This window comes from Scylla paramamosain, chromosome 42, assembly GCF_035594125.1.
Source record: "Scylla paramamosain isolate STU-SP2022 chromosome 42, ASM3559412v1, whole genome shotgun sequence".
NCBI classification, from domain to species: Eukaryota; Metazoa; Arthropoda; class Malacostraca; order Decapoda; family Portunidae; genus Scylla; species Scylla paramamosain.
The window spans coordinates 5,253,937-5,271,374 of NC_087192.1; the positions used below are offsets into that span (position 1 = coordinate 5,253,937).

A 17,438-nucleotide genomic window follows, 5' to 3' on the forward strand; every position below is an offset into this window, starting at 1 on the left:
TTCTTGTCCTTCAAATCAACGTCACATTTAGCCTGATTTGCAGCAGTAGGAAAGAGAGAGGAAGTGCTGGCAAAGTGTTGGAATTCGGGGGAAAAAGAGTTCATGTGCCTGACTGCCGTGGGAGAAGAGGCGCTTCGGGAGGCTGTTATGACTGGGAAGGTAGTGCTTTCAGTTTTACCTGTCTCTCTCTCTCTCTCTCTCTCTCTCTCTCTCTCTCTCTCTCTCTCTCTCTCTCTCTCTCTCTCTCTCTCTCTCTCTCTCTCTTCTCTCTTCTCTCTCTCTCTCTCTCCCTGCCGTATAATTCTTTGTGGAACTGTGCGTGGGATGCTCTCTGAAGAGAGAGAGAGAGAGAGAGAGAGAGAGAGAGAGAGAGAGAGAGAGAGAGAGAGACCTCCTCCTCCTCCTCCTCCTCCTCCTACTCCACTTACAGAAGAGAAGAGACAAGCCAAAGCACGCTGTGAGTAATGAGGGGAAGCAAAATGGAGAAGCTTACAACTCGCGCCCTCTCACTTACCATTTATCACTCACCCAGAGAGAGAGAGAGAGAGAGAGAGAGAGAGAGAGAGAGAAAGAGAGAGTTTGGCTGGGAGTTTACGACACGTCCAATGTAAGTTTTTATTTTTGTTCGTGTTTTAGGAGAGACAGACACTGGCACTTCCCTTTCCTCGCCGCTTTCGTCAGTTACTGCGATAGCTTGTGTGTGTGTGTGTGTGTGTGTGTGTGTGTGTGTTGGGTGGAAGTTACAAGGATGAGCAGGATTAATACATACATACGTACATACGTCCGTGTTTCGTGCCATGCTGTCCGTATTTCTTGTACGTACGGAAACTTTGTCTATCCCTGTATGCACGTGGCCGGGTGTCAGTGCTCAAGGACACACAAGGACACATAAGGGAAAGGTGATATGCGTGTATACATTCTTTTTTCTTCATCATCACCACAAGTAGGAATTTGATTTTTATTCTTTCTCCGCGGTAATGTCGAGAAAGTCTATAACCATTACTTACCTAGGTGAGAAGTGTTGCGTCACCTTACAGTACTGTACGTCACATATAAAAAGGTTTGAGTTAAGTTAAGTAACACCAGTTGAGCTGAAGACGTGGCTACACCAAAATGTTGTTACACCAGACGAAAAATAGAAATAAAACATCCACTATTTTATACTTGTGAATGAGATTGAAACATTGCACACACACACACACACACACACACACACACACACACACACACACACACACACACACACAAGTCGACGGTAATAAGAAAGTTCGAAGGTGATGTTCAGTGTGTTACTCTTAGCATTACTTTATCATTACGGACACATGACGCCACGAGGCGGTAGACGACGATCCACGTCAAGAGCACGAGAAAAACACACACCGACACTCATGGACACTTATTGAAGGGGCAGCCGAGGGGCGTGACGTGTGTGGCGGCGGTGGTGGTGGTAGTGATGAAAGAGACTTTTAGGGTTGTCTGTCTGTTTGTGGTGCGGATGTTGTTGGTGTTAGTGCTGTTATTAGTATTGTCATCGCTGTTGTTCTTGCTGCTGTTATTGTTATTATTGTTGTTGTTGTTGTTGCTGTGCTGCATTCCTGCGTTCTCAGCCTCGTCACACACACGCCAGCGAGACTGTCCATCGACACACGATGGCTTGATTCTCTGATAAATAATAATCTAACTATTGCTTCTTGTTGTCTTTTTTAATGATTCCTCAAGGTAGTCTTTGTTATAAGGCAACAGTACTGCTTTCCTCTATGTGTATGTGGAAATTTTGTGCTCATGCGGCAGGGGGCGCGTGGCGTCTCGTGGTGTTGGTGCCGGCCTGCCCCCGCTGTGTGTGCAGGGGCGGGGCGCGGCGGGGCTGGGCGTGCCTCGCCTCGCCTCACAACACCTGCAGGTTCTCACACGACTTTGCTTTGCGGTCTTTGTTCAGCAGTTTGTTCAGAATTCCCTTGACGCGGAAACTGTTCTTGTGCCGCAGCTTACTGGCGTTGCCGCCAGGGGAGGAGACACCGGTGCTGCCCACACTGTTTGTCGGGGACATGTCGACGCTGCCGCCGCTGGGGAGGTGGCCCGTCCCCTCACCTCCGGTCTGCGCATGCTGCTTCAGGCGGATCTGTGGACGTGGAGACAAAGAAAAGAGTAACATGCATGTTAGTGGCCGTGGGCGGCGCCGCTTTTTATTGGGTCAACGAACCACTCTGGGGAAGCTAGTTTTATTTCCCTACACTTTTAGATGAACGCGGTAACTTTTTGGCGCTGAAATTTTATTGCTCTTTTCAGAAAAAAACATAAAGTAAGCCTTTTTTGTGAGGGATGGCGGAAACACACCTGCGTCAGGATGCCCACCAGCAGCTCGTCCACGTTGTGGTCAAACCCGGCGCTCACCTCGATGAACTTACACTCGTAGGTGGTGGCCAGCGTGCGGCCCTCTGCCGGCAGGGAGACACACATCAGGCGCTGCGGGATGCTAAGAGCGTTTGTACACCTTTTGTTAATGCAGGAGTTCTTTGTGTGTGTGTTGGTGGTAATCTCAGGTGGTTCTACTTAGGTGCACAGGTGTTTGATCCTATGCTATCGTGATTACATATACGATTACATTCATCATGCAAAAGAAGAGATACCGAAATACAAATTATCAGAGTTCTGATGCCGCAGCAAAAGTGAATTTGGTGTTGAAATTCCTTTAGTTCCTGCTCTGAAAAAGGAGTATGGATAGTATGGGCATCCTCCTCAACCCTTTTTAAAAACTCTGCAACTCAGTTCTCAGTCCCTGTCATCCCATAGAGGAGAATTCCTAGAAAAAGACGTGATTCAGATAAAAAGAGATACACCAATCTCTCTTATTAGCACGTAGATGTTGACATGATGCTTTAAATCTGAACAATTAGATTACACTCCCCTCTCACTGCCTCTTACCTGCTGTGTTGACCACTCTGGTGCGCTCCAGGTCTGTCTTGTTGCCCACCAGGATGACGGCGCGGTGGGTCACGTGCCCGAGGGACCACACCTTGCCCAGCGCTGTGGAGGCTGACTTGAAGCTCTCCCGGTCACTAATGCTGTACACCACCACCCAGCCGTCCGCGTGGCCCTCGCGCTGCGGGGAGACACGTGCCAGGATCATGAAGGGAGTATTCTGAGCCAGGCCAGGGTTCGCAAGTCCCGCCAAGACGCAGACTTTGTAATAAGAGAAGAGAAAAGATAGGATGGAAAAGAATGAAGGTTACCTTGATGAAATTCGAACTTTCCTCAGGCAAGGTTTCATCAACGTAATTCTTTTATCCTTGCCTGAAAAGCAATATAAACATTTATTGGTAACATGATCACGTAAAAGTTGAAGGGAGCTTAAAATCAGTTCAAGGTTTCACCGTCACAAGCATTTATGAAGGATCTCTTGAAACCCGAGATTTTTGTATTGCACGGGCCAGTTGTTTGCAGGAGAGTCTACGCAAGTGCAGGGAAAGTGCAAGTGGATTTATTCTGATACGCGCTGGACGTCATATTAACAACATAAACGTATATTCTTTCTGAGCCTCGAAATCACAATAACAAACTAAAGATGAGTTGCCTGAATCAGTCTGAATAATCCACGCAAGCATTCGAAAATACCACTCAGCTATAAGTGGTCGTGGGAGTGCGTGCTGCGGTGTGAAGTTCGAAGCCTTGTATCACTCCTCGGAACACTCACTCCAGCACCGCCAACGAGGCAGCACGCAGCACGCCTGTTGAAGGGCGATCAGCACACTTGGTATTTATTAGTTTATTTTGGCAAGACTACTTTAGTACCAGCAGCAGCTTTAGCATTGTAATTATCAACAACAACGACGATAATACAGCAGTAACCTTCATACTACTGCTACCACCACCATCACCACCACCGCTAATAATGTTGCTGCCAAGAAGATCTCATTTTACGATATTTACACGGGGCCTCATCGTTCAGTCAGAAAAAAAAAGTAAAAAGGCACGGAAAAGTAGCTGGAGGGAGGGATTAGAGCAGCCTGCGCCTCTGTAGTGAACATGGGCGGCAGTAGTCAGGGCAGCTTTCACAGTCTTTTACCCACCTGATCTTCATTAATCCTATCACGTAACATATATTTCCCCCCCTGGCCTGTAGCGAGCGAGGCTTATTCGACGGGAAAACACCGTGTCTGTGTGTGTGTGTGTGTGTGTGTGTGTGTGGAGGGGAGAAAAGTACTGAGGTGATTCTTTTCCTTTACTCTTAAATTATTAGGGAGCAGCAATCCTCTACGTTGTGATGGATAAAAATTAGTAGTTTCTTTGTATGCTTTGGAAAGAGTAATACAAAAAAAAGTCAGCAGTATTAACAATATTTCCAGCACGGAACTTCCTCGGCATAAAGTATGAACAAATAAGAGGCTAAATAAAGGAATGAATGGAGTGAATAAATTAACTATTAAATAAGTGAATAGCTAAAGAAAGAGAAAAAAATATGTAACTAAATCGATCAATAAATAGATAGATAAACAAATATACGAGCAAATAAGGGAATAAATGTGAATAAACCAAAGTAATATAGAACCACACACTTTCAACCTTTTCTCAGTTTCAAACCAGTGATCGAAACGAAATACTCGACTTTTTCTTTCAACACTGATTAACTTTTGTCCTTTTACAACGCAGCTTTCAACATCACGTCAGGATTTGGATTCCGATCTGTGGGTCTTTCACAAACCCTGGACGCGTCAAAGGTCAGAAATGTTATATCCGGATCTGCCGGTACGCTGCTAGACAAATTTTCCCCATAATCACCTATAAGTTTTCAGATGCGTTTGTACTACAGTCTCTCTAGCAGTTTTGTGCCGTGCAGAAGACAAAATTAACCTGATCATCTACAACTACCACACACATCTTTTCTTACTACAGGCTCTCCAGTATTTTTGTAGATTGGAAAAGATAATAACAACTCTCTATTCTCTAGTTTTGTTTGTGTGTCGAGGCACGCGACTCTTCATAGTGCTCAGAATGTTAACAACAGATGACCACAGCACTGAATGAGTGAAAGACCAAACGCAAGAATATTCAGTTGGCAAATAAGTGCGTGTTTACATTGTGCTAACGCGTCCCTTTACTGCCGCGCCAGATTGCCGTCAGGTATACTAATGTTAATAAAATGAAATGTTTTATTCAGGTCAGCTTTAAAAGACCAATTGGAAGAATATTCAGTTGGCAAGTAAGTCCGTGTTTACACTGTGCTACCTTGTGCCATTACTGCCGGGGTGAAATGCTGCAAGTACACTAATGGCGATAAGATTATACAGTGCTCGATAAGTGAGACGCTCAATGTATTTGTACGACGAAATCAAAGGTAAGCACTATTCATATCCTAACGCGTGATATACGTCGAGACAGAAAAGGAGAATTGATTAAATCGTCATAAAATTCATCTTTCCAACACTTAATCAATCAATCGGTTTGTTAGTCATTCACTCCTATTATAGCAAGTATTTTCTTTTATATATATATATATATATATTTTTTTTACGATATTGAGTCGCAGAAAGAGGGCAGGAAAGCAACAGGTATTGTGTGGTAGTACGTAGAAAGAAAGCAATTACCATGTGGTAGTACTGTCACTACCACCACCCCATCAACAATGGCACAACGACCAGCACAAAAAACGTCGTCGAAAATTAAATGCAACTTAACTTATGGTCAGTCAGCCTTTGTTTCCTGTAAACTTTCGCTAAACAGTCTCCTTTCTTTCTTTTCTTCTCTAAACTTTCAAGATAACTAAAAAAAAATTGTCTTCTACGTATTTCTGCTAGAGAGAGAGAGAGAGAGAGAGAGAGAGAGAGAGAGAGAGAGAGAGAGAGAGAGAGAGAGAGAGAGAGAGAGATACACATACAGACATACATACCTTTTTCACCTTTTACAAAATTAATTAAAATAATGTTACCTGATTAAACACTAGATTGGGCGCATTAACTTAAATCAACTTAGTAATTCTAGATCATGGACGAATTCCCATCACCGACCTTCCGTGCTCTTTTTTTTTTGCTCTCTCACCGCGCTGTTCTTTCTGTCACCTGGCATTGCAGTGTTGTTGTTCGTGTCCGGTTATAGGCTACACAGGGGCGTGGCGGCGTACGCCCTTAGCCTCCTCCTCGAGTACACAGATTCATTTAGAGGACACGACGCAGCTACAAACGAGAGAGAGAGAGAGAGAGAGAGAGAGAGAGAGAGAGAGAGAGAGAGAGAGAGAGAGAGAGAGAAACGTCCTTATTCTGTTCCAACATTGCTGTCCTCTCTCGCTAACACCGGACAAAACACACACACACACACACACACACACACACACACACACACACACACAGTCTACGTTTTGGACTGTTTACTCTTCCTTTTCTCTAATTGTGACGTGAACTAACTTAATCTGGTTGGGTGCTGCCATTTAGCGAGGCACAGCGCGGAGGTTCGGGAACGTGCCTCTAATTCACGACAGAGCAAAGTGTAATATAAGTAAAATCTTATGTACAAGATTTTAAAAGTATGTCAAATGATATGTATATGAAGAATAAATAACCTATATATGTACGTACAAAATAGACTGTTGATTAATAAAAGATATAGTGAATTGTTCTTTTTATGATTAGAATCCTTTTAATTAGAGTTCATTGGTGGTCAATCGCCTGTGTGTGGCTTATACTGTGCCTGATTGTGAGATAACAGATTGTATTTGATTATTTACATGTAAATTTTCTATCCGAATACAGGCTTAGCCCCATAAACCGCTTTGCCGTTGCAGCTCAAAGCCTGTGGGTACGAGTAGGCTGCTTGCGTGGGTAGGTTGCCAACACACGCATTGCTCTCCTCTCTGTTCCTTTGTCATTTTACAACGCTTGTGTATTGTCTACAAAAGCATAAAACCCACAGGAGAATTTAAACCATTCTATCCCTATAACAATGCAGAATTCAGCCTGAAAGTGAACGAAAGTGAGACCACTGCAGTAACGAACGAATATCGCCAGATCCTCCATCGTCTTTTACTCGTGTTTCATTGCCGGAGGCACGCCAAACTCATAAAATGAATTAATTTAGGTGATGAGGTACAGTCTCTCTGTACAGATTCAGTTTAAACACCAAATTCTGCTGTAAGAAGTTTACAAACACTAGAGAGTAAAGCCAAACGATCAAGTATATATCGTAAAAAAAAAAAAAAACACACATTTAATGGTCCTTCCTGGTGTTCGTACAGCTGGATGCCGTCCGCCGCGGGAGAGTGACACCTGGCGGGCAGTGGCGAAAGTACGAATGTAAACAGTGATCCGGGAAGACTGCGGTGACTATGTGGCGATTAATTTAGCCTTGGAAGTCATGTACATTATCACAAAGGCCTTGTGTTGATATTATGTGAGTTGTACCTCCTGCCGTGGCTTATGGATTAGCGGGCATGAGGACGGCGGGACGGGGAAGTATGATGGTGAGAAGCTAGACTGGTGGTGGCTGGTGGCTTGTGGCACGGATTCACCACGCTGGGCACAGATGGACGTTTGGTAAGTGTTCACTTTACTGTGGTTAAGATTCTTATTATAAGTTCTCCAGTATTTCCATCTGTCTTAGATTAAAGTATTAAGGGCACTAACAAAATGGATGTCTGTTTCCGTAATTGGAGGAGGCGTTGTAATAATCGTAATCTTTGCTTGAGATGCTTAGGTAGTTGGAGGGAATACTGGTTCATTATCTTACTCCAGGTTATATATATGACAGCACTATATTAGATTTGTTTGTTGTAGCTCTCAGTATTGCTAACTCGGCACAGTGCACATTTGACCCGTTGCTATAAAGTGCATCATAGAATCATAAGAATTAGAGGTCGTTTTAACTTGTCGCTAGGAGTCACATGAGCAGGTGTGCGCATAGCTGTGGACGTGGTTTGCTTCACGAAGAGTGTAATTGGACCGGCGGACGCGTTGTAATTGGTCTAATTAACAGCGGGTTCCACTTGCGAGGTCGTGTTGTGGCCAGGCTGTGATCACCTTGATGAATCGTGGCATCCGGGCTGGCAGCGCTACCAGGGGGAAAAAAGTTATTATTTAATCATCACTAATAAAAGAATCGAAAAAAAAAAAAAATATATATATATATATATATATATATATACACATAAATAAAAACCTGGATTGTTCTCGCTGAAAGCAACAAATGTTCCGACAAAGCGTGTATTTGTTGGTCCCTTTGTCTATTTGTTTGTTCTGCTTCCGGCGCTCGGCAGGCCAAAGTTAAACAAAGCCGCCAGCTGAGCGCCCTGCCACGTTTACTACCACCACTACTACCACCACCGCCACCACTATCATTCCCACCCACTCCACCAATCGTACTGCTATCACCACTGCTACCCACCACCACTGGTCTATCTCTGCCACCACCACCACCGCCACCGCCGCCACTGTCACCACCGCCACCACCACCAGCAAATCAATTCAACTCAATTCAATCACCACGCCACCTCAGCCATCCTATTTATACCACCACCTCCACTCCACCAACGCTCTCACCACCACTACACCATCCCCACAGCTTCCCTCATCGCCATCACCGTCAGTGTCATTGCCACTTATTCATCACCATCGCCATTACCATTGCTTTCCCCACCATTACGACTACCACCATTGCATCACCACCGCCTCGCAACCACAGTCGTTCGGGCTTTGCGGTGAATAACTAAAGGAGATTATTTTCTCGTTTCTTAAAATTGCCTAGATTCCTCTTGGGACCAGCAGAATAACAGAGACAGGGAAAAAGGATAATAGCGCGTAATTGCGGCCACAACAAAATAATAGAAGCGTTGTGTCCACATAACCGTGAGCTGCTGGCGCTGAGTGGAGCGGCGACCATTTTCGGGCGCAAGGATCTGAAATTTTGCTTGTTTTTTTTTTTTTCCATAATGCGAGGAAATTATGCGAGAGAACTGATGCTTTTCCCTTTTTTATGCGTGACTGGTGGACTGATAGGCTTTAGGAGAGGAGAGAAAAAAAAAATGCTATTTTTAATCCAGATTTGACGGTACAAACTGCATGAGCCTTGAAAACTAAACCTAGCGTTTATTAGCCGCTGCTTTATGCTCACTGCTCCGTCATTCATCATCAGCAATGCTTTTAACCTCATTTTCCCTTGCGGCGCTGGACGGTCATGTCGTTGGAACACCGGGTCTCCTACCCCCAGTTCCCTTCTCTGCGGGGGTGTAGCCTTCATTTCGTGGCTGCCTTCCCCTGGGGGCTGCCACCACTTCGTGATTGTTTATCAAAAATGCAGCCGTGTTTTTTGGATTGCGTTTACAATTACGGCGATTTATATTAAAATACTGAATAATAATAATCACTACATTAAAGCCTATCATAAAAAAATTAAAGCCTTTAATAAATGTCAATAAAAGCAGCGAGGGACGTTTATTCGCATACATATTAAATTTTATTACTACATGAAATGCTTTAGTGGATTAGCTTTGCATGTGCAATCAATAACTGTCCAAATAACGTACAAGTTATAGACAAAATGCATTTGAAAATGCACCACGAGTTAGTGAAATAATCAATTGTCTGGATTTTATTGACATACATTTGTTTCATCCTTTTCTTTTTGTTTTGTGATAGGATCTAATTTTCTGGTTATTGGTTTTTGTTACTGTGAAGCATTATCAGTCGCCGTAATCGTGAAATCAGTAATTAACACGGAAATAACAGAACGGAACCAGCTGGTATAAACATAATAGTAGTAGTAGAAGCCAATTAGCTCTCCCTTTCGTGACTTTTATTAGAGGACCGTAATACTGTATGTTTCAACGCCTCTCCTTAACCTATATCTACTAGACAAGTGGAAGTTACTAGTGTTGAAGTTTTACGAGTGTGTTTATTACTCTGTCGATGATTTAAGAGGGATTTTGTTTCATCATTGGAGAAAAACACCCCTGGCAACCTGACTAATCATCCCTGTGGCCTTTCAAAATAGTCCTTATTGAGAGAACAAAACTTTAGAAGAACATGAACTTCAGATACATATTCTTGATTTAACGCTTTCTCATCTGGATTATTCTCGAATGCCTGAGAGATGATCGTTCATGTTCTTTTGAGTGCCTCTCCTATTGATAGTGTAGAATTCTCTGTAAACTGCAACAAGAATCAGGAAAACACCCTTGAAAACCTGGTAATAGCTTTCACTGTAGTCTGGTCAATTTTCTTATTGTATAAATCAGACAGAACAAAACATCCCTACCTTTTCTTCACCATGAGTTCTGCGTTATTATGACTATTTCATTGGCCTTTGTTCTCTCACCGCGACTATTTTCAAAGGACACAGAGATGACTTGCCGGGTTCTTAAAAGTGTTTACCGTTTTGATAATGTAAAAATCTTGTTAATCTGTCACTGAAGCCGTAACAACACCCTTGAAAATCCGTGTAACTTCAACAAGCAATCGAGGTGTTCCCAGGAGCGTTTCAGAATTCATGTGGCCTATTAAACGACAACATTAAACATTAAACGACACATTTACGAATTTACCTTTGTCTCACGCGGCCTTCTCGGTTCAAGTCTCGATGAACGTATTATATAAGCAAGGCCTTCCTTCCTTCACTTCACTATGAGTTTTGAGATATTAAGACTACCTGTGCTTAGTGTGAGTATGTTATAAGGAAAGGAACAACAGCACATTTAAGAGTAAGAACCTTTGTCTTACGCGGCCTGCTCGGTTCAAGTCTCGATGAGTGTACGAGTATTATGCCAGCAAGGCCTTGGCGGAAGTGGATGCGGGTAGTGTGAGGCGTGGAGGGGAGGCGGAGAAAGGAAGAACCGAAGGAGCTTTCAAGTGCAAGTCATGGAAACTCAAAGGCTTCTTGTACGAGATGAGGAGAGGCTCGAGGCGTATGATGAAGGTTTTTACGTAATTCTTCTCTTTTCTTCTTTTCTTCTCCTCTTGCTTTTCCTCTTTTTGTGACTCATCAATATTTCTTTTCTTTCTTTTTTTTATCTTTCTCTTCTTTTGTTGGTCTTTATCTTCCAGCTACTATCATTGTTGATGTTGTTGTTCTTGTTACTGTAGGTTGTAGTAGTGTAGTGTTGGTGGTGGTGGTGGTAGTAGTAGTAGTAGTAGGAGTAATAGGAGTAGTAGTAGTATTAATAGTAATAGAAGCAGTAGTAGTAGTTGTAGTAGTAGTAGTAGTAGTAGTAGTTGTTGTTGTAGTAGTAGTAGTACCATCTCCTCCTTTTTTTCTTCTTCCTTCCCTCTTTCCTTTCTTTCTTTCGTTCTTTATTTCTTCCTTCCTTCCTTCCTTCCTTCCTTCCTTCCTTCCTTCCTTCCTTCCTTCTTTCTTTCCTTCCTACCTTATTTTCTTTCTTTCTTTCTTTCTTTCTTTTATTTTTCTCTTTTACTTTTCTTTTATTTCATTAGTTTGCCATCGTAATTGCATTTTTTCCCTCCTTTTCTTTTCTTTCCCGTGATCTCCTCCTCCTCCTCCTCCTCCTCCTCTTCCTCTTCCTCCTTCTCGTCTCCCCAGGTCTTCTTTTTCATTTCCTCCCTATTTCTGCCTCCGTTGCCCCTGTCACTTTTCAATCTCCATTCCTTCGTCGCCATCTCCTTCACGTACCTCCTCCTGCTCCTGCTGTCTGCCACCTGCCGCCCCCGCCGTCTTTAGAAGCTATTGCACTGGAGGAAAATCATTAGAGGTCTCGTCTCCTGCTGGAAGGGTGACGATGACGGAAGGGAGATACGAGGCGGGGAGGGAGAAAAAGCAACAAGAAAAACTGATGGGAGAGGAAAGGAAAGGAGGGAGGGAATGAGAGAGAGAGAGAGAGAGAGAGAGAGAGAGAGAGAGAGAGAGAGAGAGAGAGAGAGAGAGAGAGAGAGAGAGAGAGAGAGACATGATGGAGGAGATAAAAAAGTTAGGGACTGGAGTTGGAGATTGCAAGATGTAGGCAAAAAGAGACTGAATGAGAAATGTAAGGAGAGATAGTGTGAGGGAGAAGAAAGAGTTAAGAATTAAAGATGCAAGAAAGAGAAGATACTGAATGAATGATATAAGGATAGGAGAGATGTATAGGGAGAGGTGAGTGAGTGTGAGGAGGCAAGAGACTGACTGAGTAACGTAAGGAGAGATAGGAAGAGGTTAGTGAGGGAGGAGAAAAGCTAGCGACTGGAGATTCAGCTTCGTAATAAGTAGGAAAGAATGGAGATTTAGGTTAGGGTTAGTAAGGTTAGGTGCGGAAAATGGAAGGAAGAGAGTTTGTATGAATATCTTATGAGGAGAGACAGGGAGAGGAGAGTGAGGGAGAAATTAATGTATGTACTCACCGCAATGGCTTGAGTAATATCCTGCAGGTGAATAAAGACAAGCTCTGCCTCTTCTCCTTCCAGCACCACGGAGACACTGCGCTCCGCCCCGCCCTCGTCATTGCCTGCGTCAGGAGAGAGAGAGAGAGAGAGAGAGAGAGAGAGAGAGAGAGAGAGAGAGAGAGAGAGAGAGAGAGAGAGAGAGAGAGAGAGAGAGAGAAAGAAAGAAAGGGTTGTTTGACGTAAGTGTTGCAGGTTTTATTAATTTTTTCTCTCTTTCTGACCGAATTTTTTTTGGTTTGGTAAGTGATTTCGGATGTGTTTCGGAAGGGAAGTGGTGTGTGTGTGAGTGTGTGTGTGTGTGTGTGTGTGTGTGTGTGTGTGTGTGTGTGTGTGTGTGGAGGCCTCGTGACGTGATGTAATGAAGGTCGTTATGGACTTGAACTTGAAGTGTAAAAGAAAGAAAATAATAAAATATACTTAAGCGAACTTTTCTTACCGCTCTCTCTCTCTCTCTCTCTCTCTCTCTCTCTCTCTCTCTCTCTCTCTCTCTCTCTCTCTCTCTCTCTCTCTCTCTCTCTCTTTCTCTTCCTCCCTAATTAACTTTCATCCAACTTCCCTCCTATCCACTGATTGCGCCCGTGCGCCCACACGCAAACTCACGCACGTGCGCGCGCACACACACACACACACACACAAAAAAAAATCAAGGAAATGCCGTATCTAGTAATTTTTTTTTTCTCTCTCTCTCTCTCTCTCTCTCTCTCTCTCTCTCTCTCTCTCTCTCTCTCTCTCTCTCTCTCTCTCTCTCTCTCTCTCTCTCTCTCTCTCTCTCTCTCTCTCTCTCTCAACTTCTCAATCTCTCAAACACATATTTCCCACAGTCAAAAACCAACGAAAACACTTTAAAAACACTAGCGACTACGGTTTTTTTTTTCTTTAGCTTGTAACTGTGTATACTGCGATTAGGTGGGCAGAGTGGGTATACATGCACAGTGTACGAGGAAGGGCGCATCACCATGACTACGAGAAGAGCACTGCATCCACCCGGAGCGCAAAGAGGAGGACGCTGCTGGTGTTGGGTGGATCAGTATAGATTGGAAGGAGGCGAGAGAGAGCGAGAGAGAGAGAGAGAGAGAGAGAGAGAGAGAGAGAGAGAGAGAGAGAGAGAGAGAGAGAGAGAGAGAGAGAGAGAGGTGGGGAAAAAAAATGTTAAAATGGGAAAAACGGGATTTAAATGAAGAGTGCAAAAAAGGGAAACAAGAATCAATATATTTATCTACTAAGGATGAGGGAAGGAGGAGGAGGAGGAGGAGGAGGAGGAGGAGGAGGAGGAGGAGGAGGAGGAGGAGGAGGAGGAAGAGGAGGAACAGGTGACAAAAATCGGTTCTGCAAATGGAGGAAGCAAGAATTAGTACACAAAAAAGTAGGTAGAAGGGAAAGGGGGAGGAGGAGGAGGAAGAGGAGGAAGAGGAGGAGGAGGAATAGGAGACGACAATTGGTTCAGTCTTCCCTACGGAGGATAAGGAAGAGAGGAGGGGGTCTCAATTTTCTGGGAGGGATTTCCTCGTGAGAGTCGTTGCGTGGGGGAAGGGAGGAGTGGGGAGGAAAGGTTGGTGGGGGAGAGGGGAAAGGGAAAATGGAGAGAGGATGAGAGGAGGGAAGATGAAGGAGAGAGGGATGGTAGAGAGAAGATGGAAGGAGGAGAGATAAATGGGAGAGGAAAGAGAGACAATGGTAAGTGAATGGAAATAAGAGACGAAAGAGAAAATAGAGAGAGTGATGAAGGGGAAGAAGTGAGAAGATGATAAAAAAGGAGGATCGGGAGATGAAAGGAAGTAGGTAGGGAGAGAGAAGACAGAGATGGAAAGTGTGAAGAGGGAGTAGGAAGAAGAAGAAAAGAACTGGGGAGAATGAGGAAAGAGAAAGAAGAGAGGAATAGGAAAGGAAAGAGAGAAAAAATGGTAAAAGGAAGGAAATGCAAGAAGGAAGAGAGAGGAAATGAACAATATAGAGAGAGAAAAGATAAAAGATGGAGAGTGTGAAGAAGGAGGAGGAGGAGGAAGAGGAAAAAGAAAAGAACTGGGGAGGATGAGGAGATAGAGAAAAGAATGAAGGAGGGGTGAGGAGAGCGAAAATAGAAGACAGTAGAAGAGGAAGGAGAGGGAGGAGAAAGAACGAAAGGTGGGAAGAGGGAAGAAGGGATCTGAGAAGGGAGGAGAGGTGGGGAGGAGGAGGAGGAGGGAAGGAAGTTTGGTGGCATCCCTATAGAATCGTCAGAGGGTGAACATTAGCTCTTTTTTTTTTTTTTTTTTTTTTTTAGGGAGTCGTGGGAGGCAATGATGGGAGGAGAAGGGCAGGAACGAGGGGCGGCTTCCCTTGGGGTTCATCACGGAGGGAAGGAGGAGCACAGGAGAGGGATAAAAATCGAAGTTATCTGAGGAAAGTAAGATTTTTCATAAAGATTTTCAGGATTTCAAATAGTAGCGACAGAGCAGATTTTGAAGTCCCAGCTAGAAAAAGAGATATTGGATTTAATTACATTACTGCAATATTAGGAAACTAGCTACGTTACATGAAAAAAGGGAATTAAGGGAAAGGACATGCCATTTGGGGAGTTGAGGCTAGGGGAGGATGGGATAGAACAGGTGGGGTTGGAAGGCTACAAGCACATAAGAACCAGAAATACATTGGTGTTCCCTTGAAGGTTGCTCAGTAGTTTTGTTAAGATGGCAAGAAAAAAAGACGGACAGTCGAATATATGAAGGCTGTCCCTCAGTAGAATTAAGGAGGCTAATGATGAGAACAGTGCACAAGAATACAACAGAAGAACAGACACCAAAAATCCTGTTAATTTATAAGGACTGTATCAGAACTACCATACCGTCTACTGAGCTTCATATGAAAGAACAAGAAAGAGAAGTGCAAAAACTCCCTCGCTCTCTTCTGCAACATGGAAAAGAATCACCAAATACTTTAAAGAAAACGAGAACACGAACATTTTACAATAAAGGTCGAAAACTGAGGACAACACTGTAGGTACATATTGTATTACCACGAGTGGCGGTGCACCCTGGGGAAAAACAACTTAATAAAGGCGGGTATAGCTTCAGTAACTTTAATAAGGGTAGGATAGAGCAGGATAAGAGGATAGGGCGTCTTTCCAGGGTTCGGCGTGCCTGGGACAAGACAAGAAGGGAGGAGAAGAGAGGAAACAAGGGCAATAAGCAGAGAGGAGTAAGAAGAGGCGAGGAAAGGAGAGGAGGTGGAGGGAGAGTTGTAAAGTGGTCACAGAGGGAGTAGAGGAGAGGAAAGGGAGAGAAAGGGAGAGAGGAAAGGACGAAGGGATGTCTTGAAATTACAGAGTGTTAGCGGTAAACCAGTGACAGAGGACATTAGTTACTGTGGATGACTGATGAGCTGCGGTAATTGGTTTAATGTCGGTCGTGTGAGATGATTAAGGCTTGCAGTGGTCGTGGAGGGAAGGCAGAGGGCTGAGGCGCCACTCCAATCCCTGACCTCGGCATGTGTAGTAAGTTAGCCTGGTCGTGTTTCCTCTGCTGCCTCTAATTCCTGAACTCTCTCGGTAATAGCGGGTTTTATGAAGTTTATGGTTATATGGTTTCTTTCTTTTTTTTTTCTCCCTTTTATAATTTTTGCTGTTGTTATTTCCGTAATTAAACAAAAGAAAATAGAAAACGGAAGCAGATCTATTTCCCGGATATTATATGATACCTTATTACTCCCGCTAATTAACGAGATAGGCTGATGAAAGGCACATGTGAGGTCATTTAGAGATTAACCAGCAGTCACCCAGGGAGCAGGTCTTATTCCTCGCTGGCTAACTATTGGACTCCATTGACTAATCACTGGAGTCGCTCTTGAATTCACGCGTAGCCAACTTTTCCTGTCCGTTTGTTTTTTTGACTGTCATTGAAAGAAGGGTGAGATGAAAGATGGTTGGTAGGCGGAAGGGACGGTTGGGTAGGGGAAGAAAGGAAAGGGTTGAGTAAGGAAAGGAAAGGGTATGGAAGGGAAGGGGAATTGAGATCATTTCAGCCTCTTTATTGGAGTATGGGAGGTAGGGAAGGCGGAGAATATTGGCTGGAGGAAGACAGGTGGCTATAGCTGCGTTTAGATCAGGAATTGTGGGTATAGTTGCGGGGTTGATCAGGAAGAGAGCATAAATCTAAAGTACCTATTTGGATATTAAAGGAGCGTGAAGAGGGAAAGGTAGATGAAAATTAAGAAGAAACAAGGAGTGATGGAATGGAAGGCAAGGAGGAGGAAGCAAAGTGGTCGTCTAGTAGGGAAAGTAACCTTACCTGGGGAGTCGTCGTACGCACACATGTACTCTGAGGTCATGAACTGCGTGATGAGCGTCGACTTGCCTACGCCCGGAGCCCCGATCATGACGACGCGGTGCTGAGGCGGCGCGGTGGGAGTGGGAACCTTGCTGCACCCGGGCGTGGACGGCACCGATCCCACGCTACCCACCCACACACACACACACACACACACACACACACACACACACACACACACACACACACACACAGGGAGAAAAATCAGCGTTTAAACCATGTAAAAGCAACAAAGAGGCCGCAGTGTACCCAGTGTATTGTTATTTCTTAATCTAGGCAAGACCAACACATGAGGATTAGAGAAGCCATGAAGGGAACACAGGCAGTGTATAGGAGGCTCAGAAAGCATTTCCGAGTATTGTATTTACTGAATGTAGGTAGTAATTAATTTGAATACCTTAACTTCCTTACATTTCCTTGATTCCCTCCCTCAGTTCCTTGTCTAATTTCTCCCTTCTCCCTCTTTCATGAAGGGAACACAGGGCAGCGTGAAGGAGGCTCGGAAGGCATCTCCCAGGATTGTATTTACTGAATGTAGGTAGTAATTAGTTAGAATACCTAAGCTTCTCCCTAACCTTTCTGTGATTCCCGTCTCTGTTCATTGCCGATTTCTGCCTTCTCCCTTTCTCCCTCTCCTTTCTTGCTCCCTGTTTATCCCCTCATCCCTTCATTACCCTTCTTCGCTCGCCTCAAGGAAATGACATGCAGGTAAATTCAGTCTGTATTAAGAAAAACAAGAAGGAAAAAGTAGCAAACGATTAAGAATAGATAAATTTAATGGCGCCAC

At 44.0% G+C, this 17,438-nt stretch overlaps 1 protein-coding gene and 1 long non-coding RNA gene across 7 annotated transcripts in view; one reads left to right on the forward strand and one right to left on the reverse strand.

Annotated features, from left to right (window-relative positions):
• Nucleotides 1–602: 602 nt before the first annotated feature.
• Nucleotides 603–17,438, reverse strand: part of LOC135093295 (GTP-binding protein REM 2-like) — a 56,775-nt gene continuing 39,939 nt past the window's right edge. For 3 of the 5 annotated variants that reach the window (XM_063992426.1, XM_063992425.1, XM_063992424.1), the window contains exons 5-10: nt 16,613–16,776; nt 13,306–13,359; nt 12,309–12,412; nt 2,923–3,100; nt 2,335–2,435; nt 603–2,119 (exon numbers count right to left, since the gene is read on the reverse strand). In XM_063992426.1, the coding sequence (XP_063848496.1) occupies nt 1,886–2,119; nt 2,335–2,435; nt 2,923–3,100; nt 12,309–12,412; nt 13,306–13,359; nt 16,613–16,776 (835 nt within the window). In that variant the 3' untranslated portion in view covers nt 603–1,885. The remainder of the gene's footprint in view (nt 2,120–2,334; nt 2,436–2,922; nt 3,101–12,308; nt 12,413–13,305; nt 13,360–16,612; nt 16,777–17,438) is intronic. The other 2 variants (XM_063992428.1, XM_063992429.1) reach the window with 2 other exon arrangements.
• LOC135093298 (uncharacterized) overlaps nt 7,422–17,438 on the forward strand; it is a 116,547-nt gene continuing 106,530 nt past the window's right edge. Inside the window, exon 1 of one of the 2 annotated variants that reach the window (XR_010263290.1) lies at nt 7,422–7,520. This is a non-coding gene — a long non-coding RNA (uncharacterized LOC135093298). The remainder of the gene's footprint in view (nt 7,521–17,438) is intronic. The other variant, XR_010263299.1, reaches the window with a different exon arrangement.